At 43.2% G+C, this 15,032-nt stretch overlaps 1 protein-coding gene across 4 annotated transcripts in view; it reads left to right on the plus strand.

Moving 5' to 3' along the window:
* Positions 1–15,032, plus strand: part of LOC126174904 (bestrophin-2-like) — a 481,716-nt gene that overhangs the window by 412,596 nt on the left and 54,088 nt on the right. For all 4 annotated transcript variants that reach the window (XM_049921337.1, XM_049921335.1, XM_049921334.1 and 1 more), the window contains one exon: positions 9,996–10,167. In XM_049921337.1, the coding sequence (XP_049777294.1) occupies positions 9,996–10,167 (172 nt within the window). The remainder of the gene's footprint in view (positions 1–9,995; positions 10,168–15,032) is intronic.

The raw sequence follows: 15,032 nt of genomic DNA on the forward strand, positions 1-15,032 counted from the left end.
ATTTTAAAATTTTGAAAAAAATATTGGTTTTTTAATGACGTCTTCTACTTTATTCCATTTATGTTTTAAAGTTTCCAGTTGAACTTAAACCACAAATATAAGTCTCAGCTGTAGAAGAGACTTTTCAAAATGAATATCATATTCAGATTTTCAGATACAGGACACTACTTAAACATAAACATCAATATCTATTTTTAAAAGTGTTTGTGAGTGGAAGTCAACTATAACTAACGAAATTTGTGTTTTTTTAAAAAAACTTTCGTGGTTGTCACAAAAGTGCCCTTGGCCCTCTTGGTAGCAGACTTCACTGAATGTGTGTAGGTATTCCCAAGTGTGTGCTAAAAGATATTTTCAAGTTGTGGGTCCTACTTCCTTGGCAGTGCACGTTATTGAAAATACGTTAGTGTTGCGATTGTTAAAGCATGCAACAAAGCGCGTGTAGCGAACGGAAAAAGTCACGTGTGGTTAGACGAGCCACAAAGCGACATCGTCATGTCAACACTGTACTTGCAAGAGAACGAGCTATAATGGCGTCAAGTTCTAAAAGGAAATCGGCAATTCTTGCTTTCTCTGAGGCTGCTGCACGATGATAGAGAAGTGGAAACGTGAAGGAACACTTGCAGCACGAAAGTGTACAGGCCGACCTCTTCTGTTGACTGACAGAGACCACCGACGGTTGAAGAGGGTCGTTATATGTATTAGGCAGACATCTATCCAGACCATCACACAGTAATTCCAAACTGCATCAGGATCCACGGAAAGTACTATGACAGTAAGGAGGGAGGTGAGAAAACTTGGATTTCATGGTCGAGCGGCTGCTCATAAGCCGCACATCACGACGGTAAATGCCAAACGACGCCTCGCTTGGTGTAAGGAGTGTAAACATTGGACGACTGAACAGTGGAAAAACGTTGTGTGGAGTGTCGGATCACGGTACACGATGTGGCGATCCGGCCGGTGTGGCCGTGCGGTTCTAAGCGCTTCAGTTTGGAACCGCGTGACCGCTACGGTCGCAGGTTCGAATCCTGCCTCGGGCATGGATGTGTTTGAGGTCCTTAGGTTAGTTAGGTTTAAGTAGTTCTAAGTTCTAGGGGACTGATGACCTCAGTAGTTAAGTCCCATAGTGCTCAGAGCCATTTGAACCATTTTGATCCGATGCCAGGGTGTGGGTGTGTCGAATGCCCGGTGAAAGTCATCTGCCAGCGTGTGTAGTGCCAACAGTAAAATTCGGAGGCGGTGGTGTTATGGTGTGGTCGTGTTTTTCATGGAGGGGGCCTGCACCTCTAGTTGTTTTGCGTGGCACTATCACAGCACAGGCCTACATTGATATTTTAAGAATCTTCTTGCTTCCCACCGTTGAGGAGCAATTAGGGGATGGCGACTGCATCTTCCAACACGATCGAGCACTTGTTCACAATGTACGGCCTGTGGCAGAGTGATTACACGGCAATAACATCCCTACAATGGACTGGCTTGCACACAGTCCTGACCTGAATCCCATAGAACACCTTTGGGATGTTTTGGAACGCCGACTTCGTGCCAGGCTTCACCGACCGACATCGATACCTCTCCTCAGTGCAGCACTCCGTGAAGAATGGGCTGCCATTCCCCAAGAAACCTTCCAGCACCTGATTGAACGTTCGCCTGCGAGAGTGGAAGCTGTCATCAAGGCTAAGGGTGGGCCAACACCATATTGAATTCCAGCATTACCGATGGAGGGCGCCACGAACTTGTAAGTCATTTTCAACCAAGTGTCCGGATAGTTTTGATCACATAGTGCATGCCGTGGCAGTATACTTCAGGAAAATAAGTAAACGGTCATGTTGGATGAAACAGTGGACCAACAGGTGGGAGAGGAGGGGGAGGGGGGGAGCAGCTTGACATTTCTTTGAAAATAATTCCTTTTGGAGACGAACGCTCGTTTAGAAACTGAGGATTAACTACCACATTCGTTGTGCAACAAATTAGAAAGGAAGGCCAGTCATGGGGAAAAACAATTACTTTCTCCGAGAATGTACATGTTATTGCAACAGTTGAAACTTAACGTAATGGCCCCCCTCCGATTTTCTTAATATTAACTACAGCATTTGGAGATCAGTGCCTGGACATTAGTTTCCTTAAGGAGTTCTACCCAATTAAAAAAATTGTATGTGACAATGAATGATATTCGTTGCTAGCTCAGCGCATTGCCTAATTGGTTTATAATTATATAAAAGTTACTGGTTTAAATCTAGCTAGTAACAGTGTTTCTTACTTTTTTAAACTACATATTTATTAACTAATGGAAACAATAATTAACACTTTTTGGAACCATAATTTTTAATGAAAATAACGTCTTTGTATTTTCTGTTATTGGTCATATGAATATCAAATCAAAATTTGATACAGTCATCCGAAATCTCCTTTTGTTAAACGGAAGAAGTTGTATTCGTCAATAATACTGTCGTGATCAAAAAGTATTTAATACTCTAGTTAATGTTTCGCTTTTTTGTGCCCAACATTTATTTTAATGTGAGTACTAGCATTTTCATATGAAACTTTAAAAAGTAAAAGTATGCTTCTAGCGTTAATTGAACGAACGACATTAGGATTACAATCAGATTACGCTACGCTCTCAGCTATCGACGAATTCTTTAATGCGCAAACAGTGTTTTGTACTAAACAGCGTTCCGTTATATTCTAATTTTCAAATGCGTTTTTCTTGCATCTTGTTGAGAACTGTGTCTTGCAGCTTTAGAAACTGACCTTTAAACCATGTAAATGTGAAAAAAAATCGGACCAGTCCGTAAGGTACCTCTGTAGGATTTGATGCCAATGGTGAATCGTAGTCTATCAAGAGAACTAGACTTTGGTTTGTAAACATCCTTACTGCCAGTGCCACTTCTCTTCGAGGTCTGAGTAGTCCATTCAGTGAAGGAAAATTAGAACGAAAAAATTGTGTTGTCGCAAATTTTTGCACAGTGATACGAAGGAATATCCTGAACAACATTCTTAAAAAAAATCCTAACCTATTTGGTATGGGCATTGCGGGGAGGGGGGGCGGGGGGGGGGCGGCGGATTTAAAGGTACTTACGTTTTTCTTGAATTATTCGAAAATCACGGCTCCCAGCGAAAATGTTTCCCAGCACAAAATTAAACTGTATTGAATTTCCTACAAAGAAGGTCGTATTAAATTTTTCCTCCTGGACTAATCATTTCCACGTTAGAGGGGTGAAACAACGGCATTTAATGAGTAATGCAACATTCTTTTTCTCGGCCAATTTCGGCTGAAAAAAAATGTGGAATTTGTTGTGGGACATTGTGGACTACACCCGCTTCAGCCCATCTAGTTTCATGAAGTTCCAATAGACGCCGGAGTTATATGGAGCCTTCAAAATGGCGTCCGTAACGGAGGTGGGTTTCAAGCAGAGAGCTGTCATTAAGTTTATTTTGCCGTAAAACCAGAGCATCACAGATATTCATAGAAGTTTGCAGACTGTCTACGGCGACCTAGCTGCGACCAAAAGCACGGCAAAATTTTTGGGCAAGGCGCCTGTAATGATTGCAACAAGAACCCGCAAACCTGTCCAGTCTCCCGTTAGCTGACCGGCCGCAAACAGCCGTGATTCCAATGTTGGAACGTGCAGACATTTTCATTCGATGTGCTCACCTAGTCGTCTCTGTTAGTAGTGCTGACACACTCCTTCACCAATTGGGGTAAACATAGGTGTAGGCCTACAGCCCGGATCTCGCACGTTCCGACTTCCATCTGGTCCAATGAAGGATACACTCCGCGGGAAGCAGTACATGGATGATGGAAGGTTATTGATGCAGCAAGACGTTGGCTCCGGCGTCACCTGTAAAGTGTACCATGCGGGCATACTGGCCCTCACAGAAAGCTGCTGCAAGGCCGTCGCATTGAACGGAGATTATGTCGAAACATAGGGTTTCGTAGTTGAAAGAGTGGGGAATAATATGGTGCATTATAATCCGAATAAAACGAACCTGCTATCGGAAAAGTGTTGCATTACTTACTGGACGCTCCTCGTAAAAATATTGTTCTAACGCTATAAAATTGTTTATCTTTAGAAGAAGTGTTTTCTTTATGTCTGTCAATATGCATGTCGCAGATGGCTCGCAGGACCCGCAGTACACCCGATTTAGTGTTAGAGTGTGGATCCGCCATGCACTGTATATCCAGACCGATGTTCAGATGCGGATTATGCATGGCGGATCCACCTTCAAACGCTATCCCCCATGTGACATACTGTGGATCGGCATCTCAACATCTCCCCAGGTATAACGCGCGGAAGGTCCACATTCACTAACTCGGGTCTACTGCAGGTCCTGGGAGCCATCCGTGACACTATGCATATACACAAACATACATAAAACAGAGCAAACACATTACAGATGTGGAATATATGGGGTGGAGGCAACTGGATGCAATCAAGTACAGTGCTATACTACACCTCCCGATCAGTGCATTTGCACAAGGCGTTGGTAGCTTACTAAATTTACAAGCAATTTTAGAACATGGGAAGAGACGTCATGTCATGATCACATGGGTAGTGGTGACATAAAAAATCGGTAGAATTGCGGAAAATATGTATAAATTGAGAGAAAATACACAAAAATGTGGGGAAATTGAGGATGTACTTGTGTGTCTTCTGGTTGGTGCAAAAGAATTCTTGTACTTGGGAAAGAGTATGCGACAGCAAGAGGAATAGAAGAAAACATTGACATGGAGGCATCAGGAACCAGGGAAACTGTCATTTTTTTTTTGTCAAGGCATCATTCTGCTGTATATCTATTGAGATAATAGTGACACACATGAGTTGACTGCTGTCTTTGATGCTCTCCTGAAAAAACAGAGAACTATCTGCTTCTAAACTTACATGGATCTGCGTTAAAGGATGACGTAGAGGGGAGGAGGTGGTCGGTTGAGATGGAGTTGTAACGAGGTACGATATAATGGTAGACTGATGATGCATTAGAGAGAGAGAGAGAGGGGGGGGGGGGAGAAGTTGTTGCACGTAATGACCATTATTTTTCCTGGTGATCTGTCTGGATGCATCAGTTGTCAAAGACAGTGCGAGGGGTCTTCCAGTTTCTAATTTTATCCTAAGACTGCTCTGTGACTCCCGTCCACATAGAGGTAGATTGTAAATTACGCTATATTCTCGAGGTGCTAGAGATATGTAGAGCGCTGTCTGGTATACTTTGATGATGTATGTGTTCAAGAATAACAATGAATGAACGTACTGCAGCGTCATCTATCTACATTCACAATGATCTCGCAAAGTAGAGAAGGGAAACATGCTGTCACATCATTGCTCGGTGTTGAAATTACTGTAAAATTGCTAAAATTATTCGCACTATCAACTGTGATGATTATTATTACAGTACATCGACAGTGTCTTTTTCCATCCCCTCCGTCCACTGGTAGGCTGTTGATTACCACATAATGATTGACTAACATCGCTTGTTTCAGTGGGAGAAAGTGTTTTTGTGGAGGGGGTAACAACTTCTGGGGATGGCTAAGCACTGAGGCAGTGATCGCGTACATGACTGCAATGTGAGGAATCAGTCGAAATGGAACACAGAGCCATCAGCTATTCAGTCACTGTGACAGATGAGTTTAAATGTAGAGGTCATCAATCACCTTCGGACAGCAGTTTGGGAACTCTTCACAACGCCACCAAACTCTTCCAGTCCCTTATGTTGTGACTGTCTTTTATTTCAGTGTGTGTGGTGTGTTATGGTAGCAACAGTAACAATATGACTTATACCATGCGACATCTAGTTTACTGTGAGATATAATGGATCAGAACGTGTCAATGTCAATTTAGTACCTGACACAGACCTCAAAGTCGTGGTGGAAGAAACAAAATGTATGGCAGTGTACAAAGCATGTTACAGCAGAAAAAAAACAATGTTTCAAACAATGCTGTCACAATGACACAGGGTCACAGGTTTTTGGGATACGGTTATCCTCCTATAGTACAGGCGATGCAACTTTACACTGGTCCGTGCACTGGATCAATGGCTGTGTATTTAATAGGATCGTCACATGTGCTCGATGCCGGCATGCTGACGGTATTTGTTTTTGATGTATTGGAGGGGAGAGATGCGGTAAAAATCTTATCGAGTTCTCTGTCTGATGAAGTTAGTGGAGCTTTTATAGTTCGTAATTTTTCTCTGTTGGATGGTACAGAATAACGAAGATAGCACTTTGGGATGATAGAAGTGAATGGGCCACTTGTATGTAGTTTGGGGACGAACCACAATGCAGAAGCAAAATCCTCGTCCTTCCCCCCCCCCCCTTCCCCCCCATTCCCATACTGTCTTTTATATTACCCCGTGTTGCAGGACCAGGCTTCGTTTGGTGCTGACCTTTCACATCGTACATTGTTGCGGAGCTACGACATGTTCCCATTTCCACCAAATGGTCAAAACACGGTATTGTCACACCAACACAGGGCGCTCTGTTTCTACACGGGTTGCAGAAGGTAGTAGATGCAGCTCTCACAGACTTCTGCTCAGTTACTACTTAAATTTGAACGATCACATGCGCAAAGCTGCAGAAATGGCAGTACTTGCAAGAGGCATAGGGACTACCTAAAATTTTACTGTAGTTGATAGGTTCGAATAAGGTGACTCGTTCAGGATATGAGTGTGCCATAAACATGATTCACTAGTGGCTGTAATCATTAAAGGATTTCTCCATAGGATCCAACACAGGTATGTGGTTGAATGGAAAGACTTGATTCCAAATCCCAGACAGCTTTTCTACTGGAGAGTGTAACACTAGAGATCTGAAAAGCTAGTGTACATTTCTTATGACCTCAATCAGCACACCATCTACTGTTTGTGATCCTTCTCAATCAACCTTTGCATATAACCCAATGGATATATCACAGAACCTCTGACATGGCATCCAGACAGAATACGTTTCAAATACTGGAGAAATATCTAGCAGTGGCAAGAGGGCGGTTTCATACCACATATCTCGGCCGAATCACTTTCTAAATTCAGTGAATTTTTCACAAGGTTGCATTGTCAGCTACATGTAACCGCACTGTTTGTCTGATAATGTACACTCCAACGATCACCATCTATATTTAGTGTCGCAGTATTTGTGTGAAAAAACTACTTCCTGCTGAGGTAATACGGTACCTCGATTTATAAAGTTGGAATAGCTTTTAACATGGATATTTGTGTGTCCCTGCAGAACCAAGAGTGCTTCTGATAATATGGTCATTGTGATCATGGTTTGTTAACATATGCTGGTTTGTAAGACGATTACACCTCTCTTCCTAAGACACAGTGGTACCACTCGCAAGAAAAGCTTATGAAACTTGTCCACCCATCGCTGGTTTTTGGTCAGTATTATTTCATATCGCTGGCAATCAGTTATTGGCCAAGTAATACACTTAGTAGTAGCAGATCTACATCTACATCCATACTCAACAAGCCACCTGACGGTGTGTCGCGGAGGGTACCTTGAGTACCTCTATCGGTTCTCCCTTCTATTCCAGTCTCGTATTGTTCGTGGAATGAAGGATTGTCGGTATGCTTCTGTGTGGGCTCTAATCTCTCTTGATTTTATCCTCATGGTCTCTTCGCGAGATATACGTAGGAGGGAGCAATATACTGCTTGACTCTTGAGGGAGCGATACACTGCTCGGCTCTTGAGGGAGCGATACACTGCTCGGCTCTTGAGGGAGCGATACACTGCTCGGCTCTTGAGGGAGCGATACACTGCTCGGCTCTTGAGGGAGCGATACACTGCTCGGCTCTTGAGGGAGCGATACACTGCTCGGCTCTTGAGGGAGCGATACACTGCTCGGCTCTTGAGGGAGCGATACACTGCTCGGCTCTTGAGGGAGCGATACACTGCTCGGCTCTTGAGGGAGCGATACACTGCTCGGCTCTTGAGGGAGCGATACACTGCTCGGCTCTTGAGGGAGCGATACACTGCTCGGCTCTTGAGGGAGCGATACACTGCTCGGCTCTTGAGGGAGCGATACACTGCTCGACTCTTGAGGGAGCGATATACTGCTCGACTCTTCGCTGAAGGTATGTTCTCGAAACTTAAACAAAAGCCCGTACCAAGCTACTGAGAGTCTTCCACTGGAGTTTATCATCTCCGTAACGCTTTCGCGATTACTAAATGATCCTGTAACGAAGCGTGCTGCTCTCCCTTGGGTCTTCTCTACATCTTCTATCAACCCTGTCTGGTACGGATCCCACACTGCTGAGTAGTATTCAAGCAGCGGGTGAACAAGCGTACTGTAACCTACTTCCTTTGTTTTCGTATTGCATTTCCTTAGGATTCTTGCATTTCCTTAGGATTCTTCCAATGAATCTCAGTCTGGCATCTGCTTTACCAACTATCAACTTTATATGATCATTCCATTTTAAATCACTCCTAATGCGTACTCCCAGATAATTTATGAAATCAACTGCTTCCAGTTTCTGACCTGCTATATTGTAGCTAAATGATAAGGGATCTATCTTTCTATGTTTTCGCAGCACATTACACTTGTCTACATTGAGATTCAATTGCCATTCTCTGCACCATGCGTCAATTCGCTGCAGAGCCTCCTGCATTTCAGTACAATTTTCCATTGTTACAACTTCTCGATATACCACAGCATCATCCGCAAAAAGCCTCAGTGAACTTCCGATGTCATCCAGAAGGTCATTTATGTATATTGTGAATAGCAACGGTCCAACGACACTCCCCTGCGGCACACCTGAAATCACTCTTACTTCGGAAGACTTCTCTCCATTGAGAATGACATGCTGCGTTCTGTCATCTAGGAACTGTTGAATCCAATCACACAATTGGTCTGATAGTCCATATGCTCTTACTTTGTTCATTAAACGACTGTGGGGAACTGTATCGAACGCCTTGCGGAAGTCAAGAAACACGGCATCTACCTGTGAACCCGTGTCTATGGCCCTCTGAGTCTCGTGGACGAATAGCGCGAGCTGGGTTTCACACGACCGTCTTTTTCGAAACCCATGCTGATTCCTACAGAGTAGATTTCTAGTCTCCAGAAAAGTCATTATACTCTAACATAATACGTGTTCCAAAATTCTACAACTGATCGACGTTAGAGATATAGGTTTATAGTTATGCACATCTGTTCGACGTCCCTTCTTGAAAACGGGGATGACCTGTGCCCTTTTCGAATCCTTTGGAACGCTACGCTCTTCTGGAGACCTACGGTACACCGCTGCAAGAAGGGGGGCAAGTTCCTTCGCGTACTCTGTGTAAAATCGAACTGGTATCCCATCAGGTCCAGCGGCCTTTCCTCTTTTGAGCAATTTTAATTGTTTCTCTATCCCTCTGTCGTCTATTTCGATATCTACCATTTTGTCATCTGTGCGACAATCTAGAGAAGGAACTACAGTGCAATCTTCCTCTGTGAAACAACTTTGGAAAAAGACATTTAGTATTTCGGCCTTTAGTCTGTCATCCTCTGTTTCAGTACCATTTTGGTCACAGAGTGTTTGGACATTTTGTTTTGAGCCACCTACCGCTTTGATAAAAGACCAAAATTTCTTAGGATTTTCTGCCAAGCCAGTACATAGAACTTTACTTTCGAATTCATTGAACGCCTCTTGCATAGCCATCCTCACACTACATTTCGTTTCGCGTAATTTTTGTTTGTCTGCAAGGCTTTGGCTATGCTTATGTTTGCTGTGAAGTTCCCTTTGCTTCCGCAGCAGTTTTCTAACTCGGTTGTTGTACCACGGTGGCTCTTTTCCATCTCTTACGGTCTTGTTAGGCACATACTCATCTAACGCATATTGTACGATGGTTTTGAACTTAGTCCACTGATACTCAGCACTATCTGTACCCGAGACAAAACTTTCGTGTTGAGCCGTCAAGTACTCTGAAATCTGCTTCTTGTCACTTCTGCTAAACAGAAAAATCTTCCTGCCTTTTTAAATATTTCTATTTACGGCTGAAATCATAACATACTTTGTTATCTTTGCAGAATTTTCGAGAACATAACGCAATATTGCGAAACTTTCAACGATCTGATCCCACTGTCGTTCGTGCTGGGGTTCTATGTGAGCATCGTGATGCAACGCTGGTGGAACCAGTACGTCAGCATCCCATGGCCCGATCCCATCGCAGTCTTCGTCAGCTCCAACATTCATGGGCAGGTAAGTGTTTCAGATCAAAAAGTTGACGTTGTAGATTTGCTGCAATCTGTGCTTCTTGGCAGGTATGCATGGGTCCTGGCTGTATACACCGAAGGCCTTTATGGATCTAATTATGTCATTATTATAGGCTTCTTTTGGGTATGATTCTGTAGCGTGTTAGCTCATGACATACACTGTCCGGTCATATTTATGTGACCATCTGCAGCGCGAGACGTGTAGGAAGAGCCTCAGTTTGTGTGAGGTACCGACAGCGATGTGGAGCCATGCCTACTTCTCTGCCGTGGCCAAGTACGCTCGGTTTCTCGGTCCATGACGATCCATGACGCAAACAGCCTGAGCGAGGTGGTTACACATCTCGATTCGATTCAAGTCTGTAGAGTGTGGTGGCCAGGGAGGTATGTTAAACTCTTCCTGGTGCTCTACGAACCACACACGTACACTGCGAGCTGTTGACACGTTGCATTGTCCTGATGATACATGCTTCGTGCCGAGGAGAAACAAATTGCATGTAATGGTGGACATGGTCCCAAAGATAGATACTTGCGTTGATCTACTGTGCCTTCCAGAATGCCGAGATCAACTAGGGCATGCCACGAAAAGATTCCCCAGACCATAAAGCTCCCTCCTGATCGCAAGGTGTTCGCTTTCAGATTGGATTAACGGTCATTGAGGAGACACAAGCGGTTAAAGGCGCTACAGTCTGAAACCGCGCGGCCGCTACGGTCGCAGGTTCGAATCCTGCCTCGGGCATGGATGTGTGTGATGTCTTTAGGTTAGTTAGGTTTAAGTAGTTCTAAGTTCTAGGGGACTGATGACCTTAGAAGTTAAGTCCCATAGTGCGCAGAGCCATTTGAACCATTTGAGGAGACACAGTTGATAGCCCCCCTTGCTTGTTGCGGCGGTTAGTTGCTCAACAGACGCACGTCTATTCGCCCGTACACATCTCTGCAGCCGTCGCTCACCCACCTCATCTGTTGCCCTAGGTGCACCACTGTTGTCTCAGTGCCGGTTTTGGATAGTAGCGTTTTGCCATACACGGTATACTTTAACCACGGCGGCACGCGAACAGTTCAAAAATTTAGCGTGTTTTGGAAATGCTTCAACTCGTGGCACGAAAGCTAATGGTCATGCCGTTTGGACGCCACATAAATAGCTCTGTTTTCGCATTACGCCAACAACTGCACTGTTTTCGGCGCCGCCCCCCCCCCCCCCCCCCCACACACACCTACAAACAAACACGCGCTTTTTATGCCGCTAGTGCTGCCACCTGCTGTCTGTGAGTGGTTATTGCACGTTGTGGTCCAACATAGGTGCTGGTCACATTAATATGACTGGACCATGTATTTCACGCTATGCACGTTGGTGAAGTAGGTATTATCAGATTTTTCATATTTGGTCCAAAAAGGGCAGTATTACCAAAACACTGAAGTTTTCAAACTTTTCGCGTCGCAGTTGTATGCATCTACTTCTAACGATGTGATACTATCATTGGCATTATATTAAATCAACGTATCTTTCACAGACTAGCAAAACTGTTGTGGAAGACCAGCGCTGTTTTCATATTGACAGGAAGAATTGAACATGGCTGTTATTACCGCAAATTGATAAGTCTTGTTTTTCAGCCGGTAGCCTACTCTCATAAACTAAGTTTTATGTGCTGTAGACCGAATTGACATCGGCTTGTTATCGAGAAATGTTGAAAAAGGAACAGTAATGAAATATTCTGAAGGGTCATTAATCACGTGGTCGACATTCTTGTCCAATTTTATCACGAATCCTCCTTCGGAGATGAAGATTGTACTTTCCTGGATAGGTAGCTACCTGCCATCAATACAAAGCTAGTTACTGCAGAAAAACGATATTCATGTCAAAATATTTCCCCAGCCCGAGCATATCCCAGGATCTTAACCCATTTAAACACCTGTTTGACCATCTCGGACGTCGTGTTATCTATGTGAATCGACTACTACGTACAGCTATAAAAAATCTCCGCATAGAGCAAAGCTACAGTTTTTCATAAGGACGCATTACAGCTCGAATAATATGATTTTGCCATAGACAGATTGCAGTGGCAGGGAGCATTGTTCACGGCATGTAACCGGTCACACTTGACAAGGCTCTGTATGTGTTCACAAAACAGGCAACACTGCAAGGGCCTGTTGCTCGAAAATAACGATTGGCAGTCGGCTTTCTCCTCCTATTCGACTCGCTGAAACATCAGTCACAAAAGTTGTTTTAATTCAAGTGTAGCTATGATTCCGACTGCTGCGCCTGTTGCAGACGACTCCTTTAGCACTGCATTGGCTATTGTAATAATGCTTCGCAATTGTATATATCTAGTTCTAACCATGTGATATTATCATTGACATTATGTTAAATCAAAAAGTAGACACGTAATATGTGTATGTGTGATCGTACTGATGACCAGCATAGGTTCAGAAACCTAAGGTCACACCAAATCCGACTGGCACTTCTTTCACATGTTGCCATGAAAGCCATGGATCAAGAGCGATGCATGTATTAATTATTGCTTTCCGAAAAGCATTTAACTCGGTACCATATTAACTTTGTCTGGTACTTATTTATATCTGTGCCCAAGACGACACACACATGGAATTTATTTTTGAGTTATAAAGCTTCTTTGTATAAAAAAAATCGACGTAATATGATTGGGGACATGAACAGTTTGTTTGTTTCTCTAAGTTCCACGCCAGTAACACGCAGCGGCTGGGCTTTTGCTATGTCTATGGTCATGGCATAACAAAAGCTCACCGGGAACTGTGCACGTGTAAAGCGAAGTGGTAAATTGTTAGGAATAAGTAGAATCCGGGTTATAAAAACTCGCTCGCCTGTGCCACTTCCCGTAAAAATTTCCGCTTGTATGATACGTTGGAGAGAAGTAACTTTAAGCCTCTGTGACTGTAGGGTTCTGAGGAGCGTGATAATTAATGACGCTCTCGACTATAGTTACGTCGTGCGTCGCTTTTGAAGGAGTTTCCAAAGAGTAAGTTAAAGCAAAGAATAAGTTAAAGCGTGATGTTTTCGAGCCGCAGCAAACCTCGCCTCACGACCTTCGTAGGATTCTTGAGACAGCGTTGTCTTCAATCTTTTAGCCCTTGTGTATTTAGAAAGACTCGACAGTTTCCTAGGCATTTTAATTCGTAAAGAAAACGAAATCATAATGTAAGGATTGGGCAGCCAAATCAAACGCAAACGTAATAAATTCGTTTCTCCTACCAAAGAATATAAATAAATGCTTTTCGAAAGAAGCAAAGCAGTATCGTTAAGTTCTTAATACACAGAGCGAAATCAGTAAATCCCTATATTCTAGCCAAGTAAATTCAATGTTAGTTTGTATTCCTAAAAGTAAGACTGCATCGCTTAATTCTGTCACTGATGTAAACTTCAGAAAATACTTCCGTCATGGAGTTAACAAAAACTAATAGCGCCTTCAATTGGTTCTTTGGTGTACTAAGATACTAACAGCGCCACCTATCATTTCTTTGATGTACTAGGCCGTAATTAAATACACGAACTACTAAACTGAGCAGACTGTTTTAGGTAGAACTTCAAATTAAGATATCTTACTTTTCTATGTTTTTTTATGAAATAAAGCCCCTGTGGTCCTAAGCTACAGTCATGTCACTTGCGAAAAACCCCATGAAAATTCGTCTAGTAGTGTTGGAGATTAGCTCGTTCAAACAGTCAAACACGGCGGCTTTACAGTTTTATTATTAGTGTAGATATTATGACAATACGAGATATAAAACGAAATTTGTGAATAGATAGATCATTTGTTAGTAGAGAGGATGCAGCGTGTTATCTTCAGTGGGGGTCATCGACGATGTAGAAGAAACTTTAGAACTGCCTAAGGGAGATATATTTATGTTGTTATTGTTAATGTTGGGTATTAATGATCTAGCAGACAGTATTAGTAACCTGATGACTTTTTACAGATGATGCATTTTTCTATTATGGAGTGCTGTCTGAATAAAGCTAGACAAAAATTTAGTCAGAGCTTGAAAGTGGTACTAAGATTGGCAACTTGCTTTCATTGGTCAGAAATGTAAAACAGTGCACTTCACATAACGCAGGAACTTAGTATCCTACGCCTACAATGTCAACAAATCACCACTGGCATTAGTTAACTTATAAAAATACTCGGTTGCAACAGTTTGCAGGAAAATGAAATTCAGTGATGCACAGGTCTAGAAAGGAGATTGCTTACAAAACACTCATTGCGAAACATCGTAGAATATGTCTTCAACATAAGGGGCCCAAACTTGATAGGATCAACAGGAGGTACTGGTCATATACGACGACGGGCAACATGAGTGGTCAAAGTTTAGTTTGCGCCAGTTGGGGTTAGCGTCGCGGAGTTTTTGAAAAAGCTAAACTGGCACACGCTTGAAGATGGACATAATCTAACTCGCGAAAGCCTACTTGCAAAGTTTCCATTCGTAGTATGTTCACTTAATATTGGAACACCTACCGATCATTCTTGCAGGGACTGCGAACACAATATCCGACTAATAACAGGGCTTACGAGGCATTCAAGCAGTCATTCTTCCCGCACCCCAAATGCGAGTGGCACAGGAAGAAAGTCTAATGGGTGGTTAAATTGGAGGGCTCTTTGCCATGCACTTCAGTGGTTTGCAGAGGAAACGTAAAGCTGTAGATGTAGATACTCAGGACAGTCAAGGGTGGAACACTGTGTGCCCTGTGTGTGTATATCGAAACCATCGGGAAACCGTAAACCAAGTGCAACGACATCGCATAAAGCGTGATGTACAGAGATCCTCCAACTGCAACGCGATTGCAAAGGAGCGTAAAATTGGCCTTTCTAGGAATCCACGGGTTTCCAA

This window comes from Schistocerca cancellata, chromosome 3 (assembly GCF_023864275.1).
Source record: "Schistocerca cancellata isolate TAMUIC-IGC-003103 chromosome 3, iqSchCanc2.1, whole genome shotgun sequence".
Lineage (NCBI taxonomy): Eukaryota > Metazoa > Arthropoda > Insecta > Orthoptera > Acrididae > Schistocerca > Schistocerca cancellata.